Genomic DNA, 17139 nt, shown 5'->3' on the forward strand with positions numbered 1-17139 from the left:
ACTGTGATGCCAGGTTTGTTGCATGCTAGACTCCACGGGGGGAGCAGGGGAGAAGTTACTCTGAAGAAAGGGCACTGCTGTGTTGCCACGGTTGCATTTTCCAGGAAACTTCCCGCAAGTTCAAGGACATGAGAGCCCTGTAGGATCAGGCCAAAGGCCCACCTAATCCCAATATTGTGTTCCCAAAGTGGCCAGCAAAATGCACTGGTTTCCAGCAAGACATGAGCACAAAAACACTGTCCAATCGTGATCCCTAGCCTGCCTCTGCTACTGGGTACAGCAGGCATAAGAAACCTTTGGTCCTCCCCCTGCTGCAGACGACTCACGTAATTCCTGGCTATGGATAGGCTCCCTGGGGCTGATGGGAGTTGCAGTTCAGCAAAATCCAGAAGTCGCCATGTTGGCTGGAGGATGTACAAAGCTAGACCCAATTCTGAAACGGGAGGAGGAGGAGGAGGAGTTTGGATTTGATATCCTGCTTTATCACTACCTGAAGGAGTCTCAAAGTGGCTAATATTCTCCTTTCCCTTCCTCCCCCACAACAAACACTCTGTGAGGTGAGTGAGGCTGAGAGACTTCAGAGAAGTGTGCCTAGCCCAAGGTCACCCAGCAGCTGCATGTGGAGGAGCGGAGACGCGAACCCAGTTCCCCAGATTACGAGTCTACCGCTCTTAACCACTACACCACACTGGCTCTCAGCAGACGCTCATGTTTATTATCGTGATTAAAGTTCAAGGAGCAGTTGATACCTTAAGGTGGACCAAGATAAAAATCATAATCTTGGTTACGTAATTCCCAGCTTCACAAATCTGCAGTTTCATCAAGCCAAGGCTACACACGCCTTGACCAAACTGGACAGATAATCCATCCATAAGCCATGCCAAAGTTGCTGACGGTGCCGCTTCTTTTACTTGTGCAAGATCCATTCGATCTTTCTAGTGCCTCTGGATTTAATTCTTTGCAGGAATACACATGCTTCCCAAACCTTCATATTCAAGGATTTAAGAACCGCAGAGACGCATCCATAAATTGTCAAATGAAGAGAAAGCAGCAGAGATCTACTATACAAAAATATGAAGTCTGGGTCCTGTGATGTTAGCGTTGCTTTTCCTTCTACTGGGATCTTTCTCGTAGCCTCGCATGCATACAGGCAGCAATATAAAGGAGAGTTTGCTCTGTACAACATGCTTTATTATTATTCACTTCATTTCTGGATAGCTATATCTTGCCTTTTAGGACAAAACCCTCCCAAAGTGGCTTACAGCTCAAAGCAATTAAGCCAGAGTACATCGCAGTAAGCAACATTTGGAAGCGCATCAGCTGTAAACATTCAGCCAGCAGAAAATTGTTCAAGAAATGCCTTGCAATTAAGAAACAAAAGTGTTTGGAACCAAAGTGTCCACAGACAGCAAGTCTAGTGGAGATCGCAAGGAAGTAAATTCCAGAGGTGCCATTGGGCTGCCACTAAGAGACACGGTGCCTTGGTGATGAACTACAAATCTGCAAAATTGTGAATTGTGTAACCCAGAAATGATTTCAGCTTCCAGGCTCCATGCAGCTGGTAAGACACTAAAACAGAGTGAGGCCCTACAGATGTGATCCTTTCAACTTAGGGAAGGGCTGTGGCTGAGCATCTGCTTTGCATATTGAAGGTCACAGGTTCAATCACCGTCATCTCTAGGTAGGACTGGGAGAAAGACTGTGTCTGAAACCCTGGACAGCCGCTAACGGAGCATAGACACTGCCAGCCTAGCTGGACCGATGGTCTGAATCTGTACAGGAGTTGTGAGTCCCAACAACAGCTGAAGCCCCATAGGTTCCCCACTCCTGTCTTAGAACATGGGATATGACTCTCCTGGAAATGGCCCATGCTTTCTGCAAGACACAAGCCTCCCTCCCTCCAGTCTCATGTCCTACATGCAACATCCTCACACGCTGACTAAATCGGTGGGAATTTCTACAGGCAAAGGCACCAACCTTTGAAGACTGGGCTTCCTCTCTTTCATGGTGTAGCGACAACAGCTAAATTTAAGTGGTGTATTTCTGGTCTCTGGACATGCCACCTTGTGACTGGGCCTTAATTCAACCTGAGGGCCACCATATCCCCATTTGGGCAGCCTTCCAAGGATCACATGTCACATGGGACCAAGGATAAACATGGACACAACTTTTTTGTACAGTAGACTTCATACACTTCTTTTTGTCCTCCCTCCAGACTGGCAAGAGGCATTGTTCGTTCAAGGACATATTCCAGCCAGGCAAAAGCACACAAGGTGGATGTGAGGAAAGGCCAGGGGGGTGGCCTTGAGGGAGCCTGGGAATTGTCCCAAGGGCCAGAGACAGAGAGAGAGGACCCTCATTGCTGCCTTAAATCAGAATCATCTTTGCATAGCCCCAGACCATCCATTTCAGGAAAAACACCAGAATTTTATTACATGTCTCTTTTTTAAAAAAAACCAACAACACAAAACCTAATACAGGTGTGAGAGCCCCAAAAAACATTGAAAGATCCAGTGTGTTACATCAATTGGGAGAGAAGTCAGGTATGGCTGGTATGGTATGTTAGTGGGAGCAGTCATTATCTTCACTCAGCATTCACTGGTTTCTCCTACAGGAGAGAGAGAGAGAGAGAGAGAGAGAGAGAGAGAGAGAGAGAGAGAGAACGAGATAGCACAGCATATTTAAGATACCTTCTCTTGCCAAAACAGAATTCAGAACTGTCTACCTTCCTTTGCCAAAAAACCTGTGCTGAACAAAGTGTGCACATGAACACACACACACACACACCATTTTTACTGGTGTTATTAACACACTTCCCTCAAAAGTTCTTCAATGTTTTGCCTCACAAAAAACCTCCAAGTTTCACTTTAGTTGTGTGTGTGTGTGAATACAACCCTTGTAGCTGGTTACCAGTTCACTTCTGTGCCCAATTCACTGTGCTCATTGTAGTGTTTGAAGCCCCAAACGACTTAGGCCCCTAAATATCCGAAAGATGCCCTCCTTCCCTACAGACCCTCTCAGGTGTTAAGATCAGCAGAGGAGACTCTCTTGGTTATTCCATGGCACTTAGAAATTTTTTTTGGGGGGGGGGTGTCTTATGAGAAGGCATTCACCAGGGCAGCCCCTAAGTTGTGGAATTCCCTCCCCACAGAAGAGTGCCTGGCACCTTCATTATCCAGCCTTCATTGTAGGCTGAAGGCATCTCTTCACCCTTGCCTTTGGCACAATACATATATTTTGGGATCTCCTCTAGCTCAGACTGTAACTTTTTTTCAGAGTGTTTTTAATGTAAAGTGGTACCTTGGTTCTCAAATGCCTTGGTACTCAAACAACTTAGAACCCAAACACTGCAAACCCGGAAGTAAGTGTTCCGGTTTGTGAACTTTTTTTTGGCCGAACATGCTCCATTTTGAGTATTACACTTCCGATTTGAGTGCCACACTTCCGTTTTGAGTGTTATGCTGAGGTCTGTCTGTTTTTGCTATTTATTTTGCATTTTTGTTTTGCGGCTCATTTTTTTGTGACTCTCTGGAACCTGGTTTAGCAACTGATTGAATGATTGTGTGACTGCAGTACATTGTTTATTGCTTTCATTTTATGGATCAATGGTCTCATTAGATAGTAAAATTCATGTTAAATTGCTGTTTTAGGGGTTGCTTTTAAAAGTCTGGAACAGATTAATCCTTTTTGCATTACTTTTTATGGGGAAGCGCGCTTTGGTTTTGGAATGCTTTGGTTTTGGAACGGACTTCTGGAATGGATTAATTTTGAGAACCAAGGTACCACTGTAGTATTCTACAATGTTGTGACCCACTCTGGAACCGTATGGCGATGGGCGGCAAAATCCAGCCGTTGCAAATGTACCTTGGGTTTTGCTTCAGGGCAAAGATCTGATGGCATCTTTCGCAAGCCAAAAAAAGCCTCCTGCTCAGGCGACACTGCAGCCAAGCCAACTCTGCAGCTCCCACCAGAGGGCAAAATAGTTAAATGCACCCCTCTGCTCTCCCATCATCTCCCTCACAATACCCTTCTCACAGGGTGGATTCCAACAAGGGGCAGGGCACAGCACTTTTTTAAAACCGGCAACACAGGATTGGGATTCTTTACATGACAGTTCTGGAGGTAATGGCCATATGGTATTTCATGCCCAGATGCTGCAAGCATTTTCACGGTTCTCCTTTCTGCTGCAAAAACTATTCCCGCTTAGAAATTTCATTTGGGACCTCTGTTCTCCATTGGCCTGGTGCATGCGATGGAGGCCACTCAGGCTTCCAGGCTGAAGTTGCAGCAGCTTCGCATTCTACCCATGATCCGCTTCAAGAAATGCTAATCTTTGCAGTCCCCAGCAGGGGTGAATAATGGCGTTTTCAGTAGACTCTCCCCCCCCCTCCAATCACTTCTCCATCCCCAAAGAGCAATTACCTGCAAGCGGGAGCTTTTGCATGGTGTGGACACTACAAAGGAAGAGGACAAGTTAATAAGGTTGAAGCCACAGACCATCATCAACATTCCTCCTTCCAGTTTTAAGATCGCTGGAATAGGACTTTACTTTCTTCAGAATCATACCCCTTCAAATTTGCCACCTATTAATTTGCCACCCACAGTGCCTGCCATCTCCCTCCTGCTACCCTACGACCTATGGGAGCGATTTCATCATACCTGTTTTTCCTCTTAGGTTTGCATTTGCACTTTCCACCTGGGAAGAGAGAATGAAAAACAGCATAAGGATCTGGCAAATTAGCCATCAGCAGCGGCTGACAAAATGCAGGTGTCTTGCATAAGGTTTGCACGGGGAAGTGAGACCTGCCTCGGCCCCCTGGCATCTCAGGGAGCAGGGGTGGGCAGGGAAGACCGCGGCCTGAGATATTTGGAGAGCTGCAGCCACAGAGACTCTAGGCTAGCCTTCCCCAATTGGCTGCCTTTTGGATGTTTTCGACTGCAACTTCCATCAGCCACAGTCAGTAGAGGGAAGGGGGGAGTTGTAGACCAGGGCTCCCAGTTATAGAAAGCTGCCGTAGGCTACAGAGGCCAACGGTTGATCTGATATATGGTATCTCTGTGTGATGGAGCTGGCTCAAAATGGGACATGTGTTCCCCTTCCCAAAACAGTGCCCCCTCCTTTCCAAGTTAAGGTTGTCAGTAGGCAAGGCTGATCAAGTTATTCCACAACTGCTTCTCCTGGTAGTAAAAAATACGACAATAATAAATTAAATAACTATCCATTTGCTGCTCTGTTTGAAGAGCAAAAATCACTCTGCCAGAGGATAATGGGTTGTATCCAATGTAGTACTAAGTTAACGTCACTTAAAAGGTACACAGTACTTGTTCCACTACAAAAATGCTTTGTGCCAGAGCAACTGTGCTGCACAAGAAAATGCAACAGCAGGTTGCTGGTAATGTCACTGCACTATAGATTGCAGAATCCATGGCACTGGATCCCTCTGTTGCTCAATGCTGGAACTCGGCCTTGTGATAGCAGGCAGAGAATATTGGACCCAAGCCATTCTTAGTAAGTAAATACAAAAATAATAGACGTATTGAGTTGTATCCATTGTTAGTCATGCTCACAGCTGACACACTGAAATTAAAGGACACGGTTAACTTGGGTACATTCGTTTCAATGGGTCTACTCAGATTTTAACTTAGTTGGGTCTACTTAATGGGTCTACTCAGATTTTAACTTAGTTGGGTATTATCTGTCAAACAAAAATCGTGCTGCGGCGGCAGGGGTACTTGGACAGTGAGCGATAAGGTTCTCTCTAAAGACGAGCCTAAATTGAAGCAGCATACGTATTTCATTTTCTAAGATGATTTTACTGTTGCTGTTACTATGGGTGCAGAATCACAGTGGAAACCATTCTATCTGAATAGCAGCACTGAAAATATATGTGAATGAACATACATCAATCAATCAATCAATCAATAAATCGGGTGTCTGCGGCTGAAGCACTTCCTACTGCCACCCAGGACTCCTTTTGGAGGAAGGCTGGGGTATGCATTCAATATATAATAATTAAATAATAATTCATTGCTATTGTGATCTGCCTTAAGATCTGCATGATGGGCAGTGTAATTATTTTTTTTGCAAATGAATAAAATGCCGCAGGGTGAAGGCACCTATGATTGCATGCTCCTCCACACAGAACAGACCTCTTATGACAGAAATGTTCCAAGCCTAGCTTTCTATAGAATGTGCCAGTTTTCTGAATGGAAGGATAATTGGTGGTGCTCACACATCTCTGCACTGCAGTGGTATAGCCCAGACACAGATTTAGCACCTAAGCGAGAGCGAAGCCAAACTGTATAAGCAATTGCCAATAGCCTCTAAACCAACTCTTCCTCCCTCCCACCCCACAAATTTCTGCATTCACTTACTCAGCAGGATAACAATTCCCAGAAAACAGAGTACACCAGCAACGATCAAACCGCCAACACGCAGCGAGTACCAGTCTGGAGGAGGAAAGAGGAGAGGTTTGGTCTTGTCTAGGATACTTGCATCTTCACTCCATTCTCTCCCACTAATCTATAAACCTCTTTCCCACCCACTCAATATCCACCAATCAGGGATGTTCTGGTGATTTTTATTAGGCAGAGAGTTATGGAAGAGTTGTCTTAAGGAACTGCTCAGTGGGAAACATTTAGAAGAACTTGTAGTTGTGATTAGGGGTTGCAGGGGGTAAATACAGAATAGGACTAAGGGTTTAAAGCAGCTGGTGTGGATGTGTTCCATTGTACGATTAGCACTCTTGCACACAAGACAAATGAAACATGGCAATTCCTTCCTATTGTAAACAAGCACGCCATCTGTTTATGTACAATTGCTCTTGGCCAGAAGATTCAGGATGGATTATACGGTGCTGCCAAGAATGACTCAAACTTACCGTAATAAAAGGGGCTGTTTGGATCTGAAGAGAGAGGAAGAAAGACGTTAGAACATCCTATCCCAAGGATTCACACCTCAAAACAGCCCTCTTCTAAGAACCCAGGTGTGTTGCTGACTGTTCTTTGAACACAAAGATCTCAGGGTCTGGGTTGGTTCATATGGAGAGAAATGGTCCTCGAGGTATTGTGGTCCTGAGCCATTCTGAACATTGGCCATGGCAACTGGTGTTGGAAGTCCAACGTTTGAAAGACTACAGGTTCTCCATCCTTGTTAAGGAGCCCCTTTGCCACATCTATAGCAATATATACAAAATAACCAAAAACAAACATGGGGTACCGACAGCTACTCACCAGTAGGATCATTGGCCCCCAGGACAGGGAACGCTATGGAAGAAAATGAAAAGAGTTATTGTAATTTGATAGCATAACTACAGCTCCCCAGCTTTCAGTTCCCTTCTCACAGCTGCCCTTTGCAGTGCAGAAGCCTAACATGGTTAGGTTGCGGAAGGGCATTCCACCCACAGCTCTCATTGGCCCTGAACAGCATTAAGATGCAGGCACCCACTTCAGTGCCAGCTTCACGGGGCTGGGGAAGGGAGCAGAAGATGAGAGGACAATTCTGAGAACTTTACCAGCCAAGAGAAGCAGCAGGATCTCCATGGTGGTGGGTTTCATATTGGTTTGTAGGGATAAGCAGAGCTTTGTGAGGAAAGAAGATGGAGAGAATTCATTTAGTTTTCTAGTTTTTCCAGTATTTATACCCTGCCTCTCCACCCAATGCCTTCTCCCCTCAAACCAAGGCAGCGTACACGTACTTCCTTCTTAAGCAATCTCCCATCCAAGAACAGACCCAACCCAGACCTGCTTAGCTTCAGAAAGAGTGGTGGCCTCACATGTCTTCAGGCCATACCCTTGGGACCAGAATGGAACTGTATATATATATATATGCCATTCACAAGAACATTTGTTCCATTCGTGCCCCACTTCTCTCAGAGGCTGAGGCGGCAAATGGATTAAGCTTCCCTGCGAACATCTCTCAGCCCTCTCCCTGCCTTTAAGAATGTAAGAAGGCCCAAGGAAACTTGTTCTCACAATATTATTTATTATTATTATTACTATTATTATTATTATTAATAATACCCCGCCCATCTGGCTGGGTTTCCCCAGCCACTCTGGGCGGCTCCCAACAAAATATTTAAAACACGATACAAGATCAAACATTAAAACCTTCCCTAAACAATTGCCAAACTGATGCCTACGAAAAGCTTGAAAGCTGGACTTGAACCCAACTGACCATGGGTGTAGCCGAGGGGGCGGGGTGGGGGGCCACCCCCCCATTTTCTACAAAAAAATTGAAAAGCATTTAAAGTACTCAATTAACTGAGGCTCTGCCCCACCCCAGCAGAAGCTTTAGGGGGCAATCTACCCCCCCCAAAAGCTCAAAAAACTTTTTGCCCCACCAACCAAAATCCTCACTATGCCCCTGACAGTGAAGATGGAACAGCCCTATCCTCTGTGATAATGTGCCCACTGCCAAATTCTTTGCAGATTCCATTGCTGGGTTGGCCAGCAACACAACCTTATTTAGCTCAGTGATATAGTGTATGCTTTGCATTCAAGACCAGGCAGTAGGTGATGGGGAAATCTTCTTGCGCAAGACTCTAGAGAGCAGATGCCAACCAGTCGCAAAGAGATGGGGGAGGGACAGTGTATTTTACACCAAATAATAATTTATTAATTATACCCCGCCCATCTGGCTGGGCTTCCCCAGCCACTCCGGGCAGCTTCCAACAAAATATTAAAATACAGTAATGCATCAAACATTAAAAGCACCCCTAAACAGGGCTTGCTTCAGATGTCTTCTAAAAATCATCCCTACAGTACCACCTCAGGTTAAGTATTTAATTCGTTCCAGAGGTCCGTTCTTAACCTGAAACTGTTCTTAACTTGAAGACCACTTTAGCTAATGGGGCCTCCCGCTGCTGCCGCACTGCCACCACATGATTTTTGTTCTCATCCTGAAGCAAAGTTCGTAACCCGAGGTACTATTTCTGGGTTAGCGGAGTCTGTAACTTGAAGCGTATGTAACCTGAAGCATATGTAACTCGAGGTACCACTGTACTGAAAGAGAGTGAAGCACAACAAGCAAAACCGGTCTGTACTTGGGTGGCATTCAGAACTCTACCCTAGACAATCAGAAAACAAAATTAGGACAGAACATTCCAAACCAAACATACATTCTTAACATTGCTTTAGCCCTCCAGGGTGCCCAGAAGGGCCAAAAAACCTGATGCTAGAGATAAGTAAATAGAAAGTGTTTTCCAGTTACAAGTTACTCCGATGTTTATGGATCAACAGGGCAGTCAAGCAAGCTACAGCACCAGAAGCTTGGCAACAGAAAGAAGGATATTGTCTTAAAGAGACAGAACTGTGAAAAGCAGGTGTAAGTTGGGAGAACAGGGTGATGGTTACAGGATTAGAATCATTTAATCAGATGGCAGCTAGTCCTCAGTGGCATTTAGACTGTCACTCACAGCGTGTAGCAGGGAGAGCAGAATAAAGCAAATACGTAAGGGATGGTACTTTACTGAGAAATATTTACAAATTCTTTTGGAAAGAGTGGACTGAAGTCAACTGTGTGATGCCGAGACAGAGCACTAATAAAATTAGTTCCAGCCTCTTCATAGCAAACGCTTTCAGCAAAGCCCAAATCCAGCGTTTTGCAGAAGCCAAAAAGGTGCTGCCTCTACTTGTTGATGTCAGAGTGCAAGCACCAAATGTTTGAGGCCTTGGGCTGCTATGTTACTGTTAGTAGTACCTCTCTGGCAACAGCTTCTATTAGGAGGGAGAGAGACAGGGAGTCACCTGGATCAGGTAAACTCATTCTGGGAAGATAACAGGCTGTGATTGGCTGGAGGTTCTAGTCAGTGAAGAATGGGCAAGTTAACTGTCAGTTGGGGAAAAGAACACCAACTGCTAAAGCTGGCGAGGGGTGGGAAAGCTGAGGGAGAAGTGGATAGCTGAGGCCTTAATATTAAGCTGTTGCTGGTGAAGAACAGAAGAAGGGAGCTGGTGGCTGTGTTAGGCTGAGAGGGAGCCTTGAGAAAAGGTCTGACCAAAAGATTACACAACTGGGTTTTAAGAAACAGCTAAACTGTGTCCATGTAGGCAGAAGTACAACTGCAAGGGCTTTGGGGTCAGAAGAAGATTGTCCTCAGTAGGGCTGGGCAATATCTGGTTTTCAACATCATGATATATCATCAGCTAAACATTGCAATACAGTCATACCTCGGCTCCCGAACACCTTAGAAGTCGAACGTTCTGGCTCCCAAACGATCAAAAACCGGAAGTGAGCGTTCCGGTTTTCAAACATTCTTTTGGGACCCGAACATCCGAAGGGGCTTCTGCAGCTTCCGATTAGCTGCAGGAGTTTCCTGCAGCCAATCAGAAGCCGCACTTTTGTTTTCGAACATTTTGGAAGTCGAACGGACTTCCAGAATGGATTTTGTTTGACTTCCGAGGTATGACTATATCATGATACCAAAATAAGGATGGTGCTATGCAGAAACATTGGCCGGCTTCGTGGCTTTTCCCACATCATGATTTTTGCATAGCACACACAAACAACCCCCATGAATAGTGATATATTGCCAGATCAAAAATTCCAAAACGAATATCACGATGTGAACTTCAAACTGGTTTTGGACAATATATTAATATATTGCCCCGCCCTAATCCCCAGTAGCAGAACAGGGTTGTGAGTAACTTTGGCTGGAGTGAATGTTTAGGGAACCGAAGGCAAAAAGCCACCTGGAAGCTGGGCGAGTAACAGCATCTCTCGAGCCCTTGGAAACTATCACCAAGCATATTTAAGACCGCCAAAATAAATACCAGTGTCCCCTTATGTACATAACATCCCCCTGATAAACCACCTTACTCATTCTGACTCCAGTGTTGGTTTCAATCTCACATCTAGGCTACGAGGAGTCTTTAAAACATTCTAAGGGAATGGGTGGCAGAAGGAAAGTGTCACCAAGCACAAATATCTAAACATGCATTTATAAATAATGGGAATGAGAAAAGAGTTTCCCCATAAGCTGTGGCAGACCTTGGCATCTCAAATTTCAGTGGAGCCCTGTGCAACGACAAAATCCAGCAGCCCCTCCATCTCTCGACTTACACTGGACATCATAGTTGCAGCACCCTAGAATTCCTGTGCCTGGTGCGACCGAATTGGTTGCACTCCGCTAGACCTGCCTTTGCTGTAAGGGGCATAATGACAGTGAGGGGGGTGGTCCGAAGGAACATGGGCTGGGGAGAACAAGGGCTGAATAGAGAGGTCTGGAAGACCTCTGGCCTGCTGCTCCCCCCGCCCACACTCTACTCCAGAGTTTCCCAAACTTCGGTCTCCAACTGATTTTGGACTATAACGCTGATCATCTCTAGCTACCAGGACCAGTGGTCAGGGATGATGGGAACTGTAGTCCAAAAACAGCTGGAGACCCTGAATCTACTCCATCAAGAGGCACAAGCTACTCCCAGCAGGGTCAGGGCTGGAGTCAGATGCAGTCAGCACAAAAGGCGCAAGGCTCTCTGTTGGCAGTGAAGTTAACTCTTGATTCAAGAAATGGCACAGAACTCGGCAACACTTCCCAGTAGGTCTTGCTTCTATAAAGGAGTTTGAAGGTCCCTGTCTTCCATCCCTTCCAAGGCTCCTGGAGGAGTTTCCCACGCAGTCTCAAACTGTGTCTGCACACCTCTTTTCTCTCTTCCAGTGTCCTCATCATCCTGCTTATTATTTCTTGGAAACCAGTGGGTGGAGGAGCTTATCACAGCAGGAGATGGAGACTCCAGGGATTCTCGTCTGCTTCAGCCTGCTCCCTGTCACAGGTTCCTCCTGCTCGCTAAAACTTGTTGTCCCTTCAGCATCCAGCACCTCCTCCCCATCATCCCCCTCTGACCTCTCCTCAGTGTCCTACCACCAATCCCTGGGCTCTGAGCCTCCTTCCTCAGGGACCTCCCTTGGGGGTCCCCCAGCTGGTGCCTCCTGAAGAGTAGCTTCACTGAGGAAGGGTCAAATGTTGAAGATAAGTGCACCTGATGGCATCAATATGGCCCAAGAAAGCTTCCAGGAACCTGAGAAACTGTGTTGAAAAGCAACTCTGGAGAGAATGTTGGAGCTGGACTGGGAAAACACTTTACCCAGAGCACAGAGACAGAAGGAGCTATGTGCTTATTGTGGAATGGCTACAAAGAGTAGTTAATGGCCTTTCACATAAATTCTACAGATTCAGAAGCCACTGAACAGCGGTAACCAACGCAATGCCCTCCAGATACTGTTGAACTACAAGTCCCATTAGCCCCGGCCATGTTGGCTGGGACTGATGGGAGTTCAGTCCAGCAGAAATTGGAGAGCACTAGGTTGACTACCCCTGCCTTAGAACATATAAGCACTAACTACTCGGTACCTACCTTGTGCCAGTGGGAAACAGATTAGAGCCGTCAGAAATGTGATGCAGGAAACAAATCTCAGAAACAAATGGTTTATTAATGGACGGCTCAGGACGGAGAGCAATATTGCAAGGAATGCTGGATGTAGCTGCACCTCCTGCGTCCAAATTCATTGGGTGCCAAGGCAATAATCTGATTGGCAAGTCACAGAACAATGTCTTCCTTGGAAATCTCCAGTCACTAACTCATTATGACAGCATTATGAAAAGCAAACAAGTTCCGGCAAGTTCAAGGAATCTGCTCCGTTCAGAGCCAGGGCTCATTATGGGACTTCTAGCCCCAAAATTAAGCACATTTTTTTAAAGGCTCAGGATTCAATCAGAAGCATGGTTTTAAAAGATGTGGGGTTTGCCAAAAAAGTTCATTGTTAGTACTGCAACAGAATTCACTGCCACAGAACATTGCAATGGTCAGTAGAATACTTTTAAAAGGGATGAGACAAATTAATGAGCGTTGGTGCAGTTTGGGCAATTTAAAACCAGCATTCCTCACCCTGGTGCCCTCCAACGTTTTGGACTACAACTCCCATCATCCCTGGCCATTAAGCCATGCTGGCTGGAGCTCATGGGAGCTGTAGTCCAACAACATCCAGAGAACACAAGGTTGCAGCTGCTTAGGAAAGGCTGGTCGACAATGACTGACAACAGCGCTCCAGAGTTCATAAAAGTCTTTTGCAGTCCTGCAAAAGGAGATTCCAAGGATTGAACCTGGGACCTTTCTCATGCAAGGGATGTGTTCTGGCCCTGAGCTACATTTATAGTATTTACATAGGCCGCCCTACAACAAAGTTTGCAGTTTGCAAGAAGTGGTAACTTAAAATCCAATAATAAAAGTAAATAAACACGCCATAAAAAAACAGTAACAGAGTGCAAAACTGCTTAAAGCTTACAAGAGATTTTAAAAGCCTGGGGATATAAAAAGGTCTCCGCTTTACAGGGGCCAAGATAACAACTACCTGCACACAGAGAACTGTTGCATCAACCACAGAAGCAGTTCTTATTGCCTCTGAAGGTGCAACAGTCTTTACAGTGGTACTTCAGGTTACATACGCTTCAGGTTACAGACTCCGCTAACCCAGAAATAGTGCTTCAGGTTAAGAACTTTGCTTCAGGATGAGAACAGAAATCGGCCTCCGGCAGCGCAGCAGCAGGAGGCCCCATTAGCTAAAGTGGTGCTTCAGGTTAAGAACAGTTTCAGGTTAAGTACGGACCTCCGGAAAGAATTAAGTACTTAACCTGAGGTACCACTGTATTTGAAATGAAGTTGCACCAGGACTGAATGAAAGACCAAAAAGCATGTCCCGAGACACACAGAGCTCTGAAGCAGAAAACCCCAAACCCCGTCTTCAAAATGCGAGTCAACAGCGTGCATGAAAACACCCCAATTCCCCATCCTGGGCAGAACCCGTCATCCCAAAGATGATGTCTTTAAAAATAATAAGCAGAATTAGGAACAGCTCTTCAAGAACACCAGTGAATCTACAGGCACCTTTCTATTTCAAGAGACCATCCATTGTTTCAGACCACAGAAATGAGTGATTGCCCCTTATTCCAGAAACCCTATTTCCAAAAGCATCCATTCTCCTAAGGACCACAAAAAGCAGGGACAGCCAAAACGAAAGCAATACAAACCAACAATGTCAAAGTCTAGAAAACCTATAAAACACAGGGATGCTTAAATCGCTGCAAACTGCGGGCCTCAAATCAGGGATGGAGACCCTGTGGCCCTCCAGATGTTGCTGAACTACAACTTGTTTTGTTTTAACAATGAGCCCGCATGTCTCAAAAGCTTGCACACAACTTTGTGACATTTGGGGGGAGGGTTGATAAAAGTGTTACCTTACTGTAGCTTAGGGGTTAAGCCTCTTCAGTACTTTAAATGGCTGTTTAAATGTCAAAAGGAAGTTCCTTCCTAATTTTGCAATTCACGGTTTTGCATAATTCCATTTTGCATATGGAATGCATGAGTATTTCAAGAATGGGCATGCAAGCACATTTTCTTTGCTAACATATCCAGGCAGAAGGCGACTAGTCCTGCAAGCATGCCTAGGGAAGGGTTATTTTGAGACCTAAACTGAGAAGTCTTGTCCCTGCTACCCTCTGAGAAACACTGCTGCCATTACCTGCAAGAAACAGTGCCTGTCTAGAGACTGCATGGCTGCACCTAGAGTGGCAGCTATATAATTGCTACCATTAGTTCCTGAAACCTACCCCCCAGCTCCTGGGGAACTGACTAGTCTTGCTCTTTCAGCTATCAGCAGCAGTGAAGCAATTATTTGCATTGCGACGAAGGAATTAGATTCAACTGGTGTACGTGCAGTGCAGGAATCTTGCATGAATTGGGGACTCACAAAACACACTGAAGTACTGTGTAAATGGGACCAAAGTCTCAAAGCAAAGTCTGAAGATCCTCTGCCAGACACACACACTCTCTCTCTCTCTCTCTCTCTCTCTCTCTCTCTCTCTCTCTCTCTCTGTGTGTGTGTGTGTGTACCTGTGCATATCTATAAGGCAAAGCCCTTGTGTTTCTATGAAAACATGGATTTTTTTTTGTCACTCACGGTGTTCTGGAGTTGTTTTGTGGAGCTGTATAATAATTAATTTTCAGGACTGGCTCAAATCTGAACTGCAGATGCATATTCCATGTGAGAAGAAGAAGGGGACAGTTTGCCTTTCAATTCCAGCTCCTTTCTGAATCCGTCTTTGCCAGCTGAGTCTAAAGTCCCCAGCAGGCTTCTCATTGTCAGTGAGGTCACAGACACTAACCAATAGGTGCTTTCTGACACACAGGCAGCCACATTCCAAAGAGGAGCACATCACAATGGCCCTCCATGTGAGAACGGAGGCACATTTCCCAAGCAACCTGTTGCAGTCAAGGAGTCCAGCCTGACTAACATTTCCAGCAACAACTAGAATGCAGCCATTTTAAGTTGCAGCCAGCAACAGGCATAGAGGGGGTCTATTTGCGCCACTGAGATGTAGAGATGGAGAAACCCCCCTTTCACACCATTGCCCTGGCAGCCCAGTGGGGCCTTCACTTCAGCTCTGAAGTTCAAGATGCTCATTACGTCTGCCTCTTTTTGCCCCCACAATTATAACAGCTTCCAAACGGAACTGCTTCCCTCTAGGAAGAGGCCTGGATCCCACACAAGTGATTCAAAACCACACCAGTTGTTGCTTCCAGATCAAGATCAGTTCCAATGGGAAGGACACATCCCAGCTTTGCTCACGGCGGCCGCTCCAAAATTATGCCCCTTCCCTACCATAACTAAGGAGCAGCCACACAAGTGCCAATCTATGTAAAACGGATCAGGCAAATGAAATGTCTGCACAACAAAGGTAACAGGTTACCCACAAGAAGGCCAGGGGTGGCACGGACTGGAACCAGTCCCTCCCTCAGCCTCCCATAAAGGGACAGAATTGTGCTCATCCAAAATCCAGGGCAATGCTGGGTTTTACCCCCTTAGAGAAACCATGTAGGCCAAAACACACTATTTTTGTATAAGCCCATCTGAAATAAGGGCCAGCATGGAGCAGCTGGTCTCTAGAAAAGGGAAACTATGAAGCACAGAAAGCTACCATACTTTTAATGCGCATCATGATTGATGTTTTTGTTTTGGTTCGTGAGTTAAAGCAGCTCTCGGAGAAGCGCTCCCCGCTTGCTTGCTTATTTTTTTTTTTTGCAGAGAGAGAGAGAGAGAGAGAGAGAGAGAGAGAGAGAGAGAGAGAGAGAGAGAGAGAGATACAAAGAACACGCTTATTCGGGTCTTACAGAGCTGCCAGGACCTGGTCAGATGAACTGCTCTTTTCGCTGAACAATTCCCAGGCGGCCCTAATTTCAGGGGAGAACTTTCAGCTTGGCAGCTCTGCTCAGAAACAGCCGCGCGCACACGCGAGGAGCGCACGATGCTCTTTTTCTCCACCTTGGTAAAAGAGAGCAAAGTGCAAGCCTGGGGCAGCCGCGCCCAAGCCGGGGGTTGCAAGAGAACCCCACGGTGGGCAACGAAACCTTCCCCTCCGCCAGGAGGCCGGGTCCCGATCCTGCTCCCCCCTCCTCTTCTTTCCAAAGGGCCCCTCTACTCACCCCGTCTGCAGAAAGGCCAAATGCAGGCGAGCCAACCCGACCCGGAAAAAGCCGAGGCGGGGAGAGGCCCTCCTTTCCCTGACTAAACAGACCTGAGCGCAGACCACACCCAAGGCAGGTGAGGAGGAGGAGGAGGAACAGGTTTGGCTGCCGCGGGGAAGGGAAGGGCCGCCTTGGCCCCCTCGCCTTTCCTCTGCAAGGGAACAGACAACCCGGAGCTTCCAGCCTCCTGCCAGCTCGGAGAGGCGCCTCGATCCTTCCCTTCCCTTGTAGGAAACGAGGCAGGGCCGCTCGGTTTCCCTTCACAACCTACCCCCTCAAATAGGGGTCCTCCTCTGGCTTGAGACAACCGTGCCTTTCATAGCAGCGTTTGTGTATCTCGCAGGGGTGAGGAACCTGTGGCCTGCTAGCTAGGACATCACCCCTGGTCAGTGGGCAACGCTGGCTTGAGGAGGTTTAGTGTCCCAACTCCACCTGGAGGGCTGCAGGTCTTCCTCCACTTCCCCACAGGTTTTGAATAATGAGGGAGACCGCTGCATCTGTTGGATTTCCGTCTGCCACACAGGTGTTCACAGATGCCTGACGTACTCCTTTCTCTTTTGCTGGTAGGTCTTCTGACCACCTTTTGTCCTAACAAGAATTATTGGGCTTCAATGCCCATCA

The 17139-nt window shown here is 46.4% G+C and overlaps 1 protein-coding gene across 3 annotated transcripts; it reads right to left on the minus strand.

Moving 5' to 3' along the window:
• Positions 1-2406: 2406 nt before the first annotated feature.
• LOC309375341 (FXYD domain-containing ion transport regulator 3-like) lies at positions 2407-16618 on the minus strand. 3 transcript variants are annotated; one of them, XM_081921037.1, is made up of 8 exons: positions 16477-16618; positions 7515-7581; positions 7234-7266; positions 6882-6905; positions 6376-6450; positions 4660-4696; positions 4423-4454; positions 2407-2608 (listed from the first exon to the last, which is right to left on the minus strand). In XM_081921037.1, exons 2-8 carry the CDS (start codon positions 7555-7557, stop codon positions 2589-2591), a joined length of 264 nt encoding a protein of 87 aa, XP_081777163.1. In that variant the 5' UTR covers positions 7558-7581; positions 16477-16618; the 3' UTR covers positions 2407-2588. The 3 variants fall into 3 exon arrangements, with proteins under 3 accessions (XP_081777163.1, XP_081777164.1, XP_081777162.1); XM_081921038.1 differs by lacking the exon at positions 16477-16618 and adding an exon at positions 14954-15117; XM_081921036.1 differs by lacking the exon at positions 16477-16618 and adding an exon at positions 9701-9781.
• Positions 16619-17139: the final 521 nt, after the last annotated feature.

The sequence above is a fragment of the Podarcis melisellensis genome (assembly GCF_964234715.1).
Source record: "Podarcis melisellensis genome assembly, chromosome: 8".
Taxonomy (NCBI): domain Eukaryota; kingdom Metazoa; phylum Chordata; class Lepidosauria; order Squamata; family Lacertidae; genus Podarcis; species Podarcis melisellensis.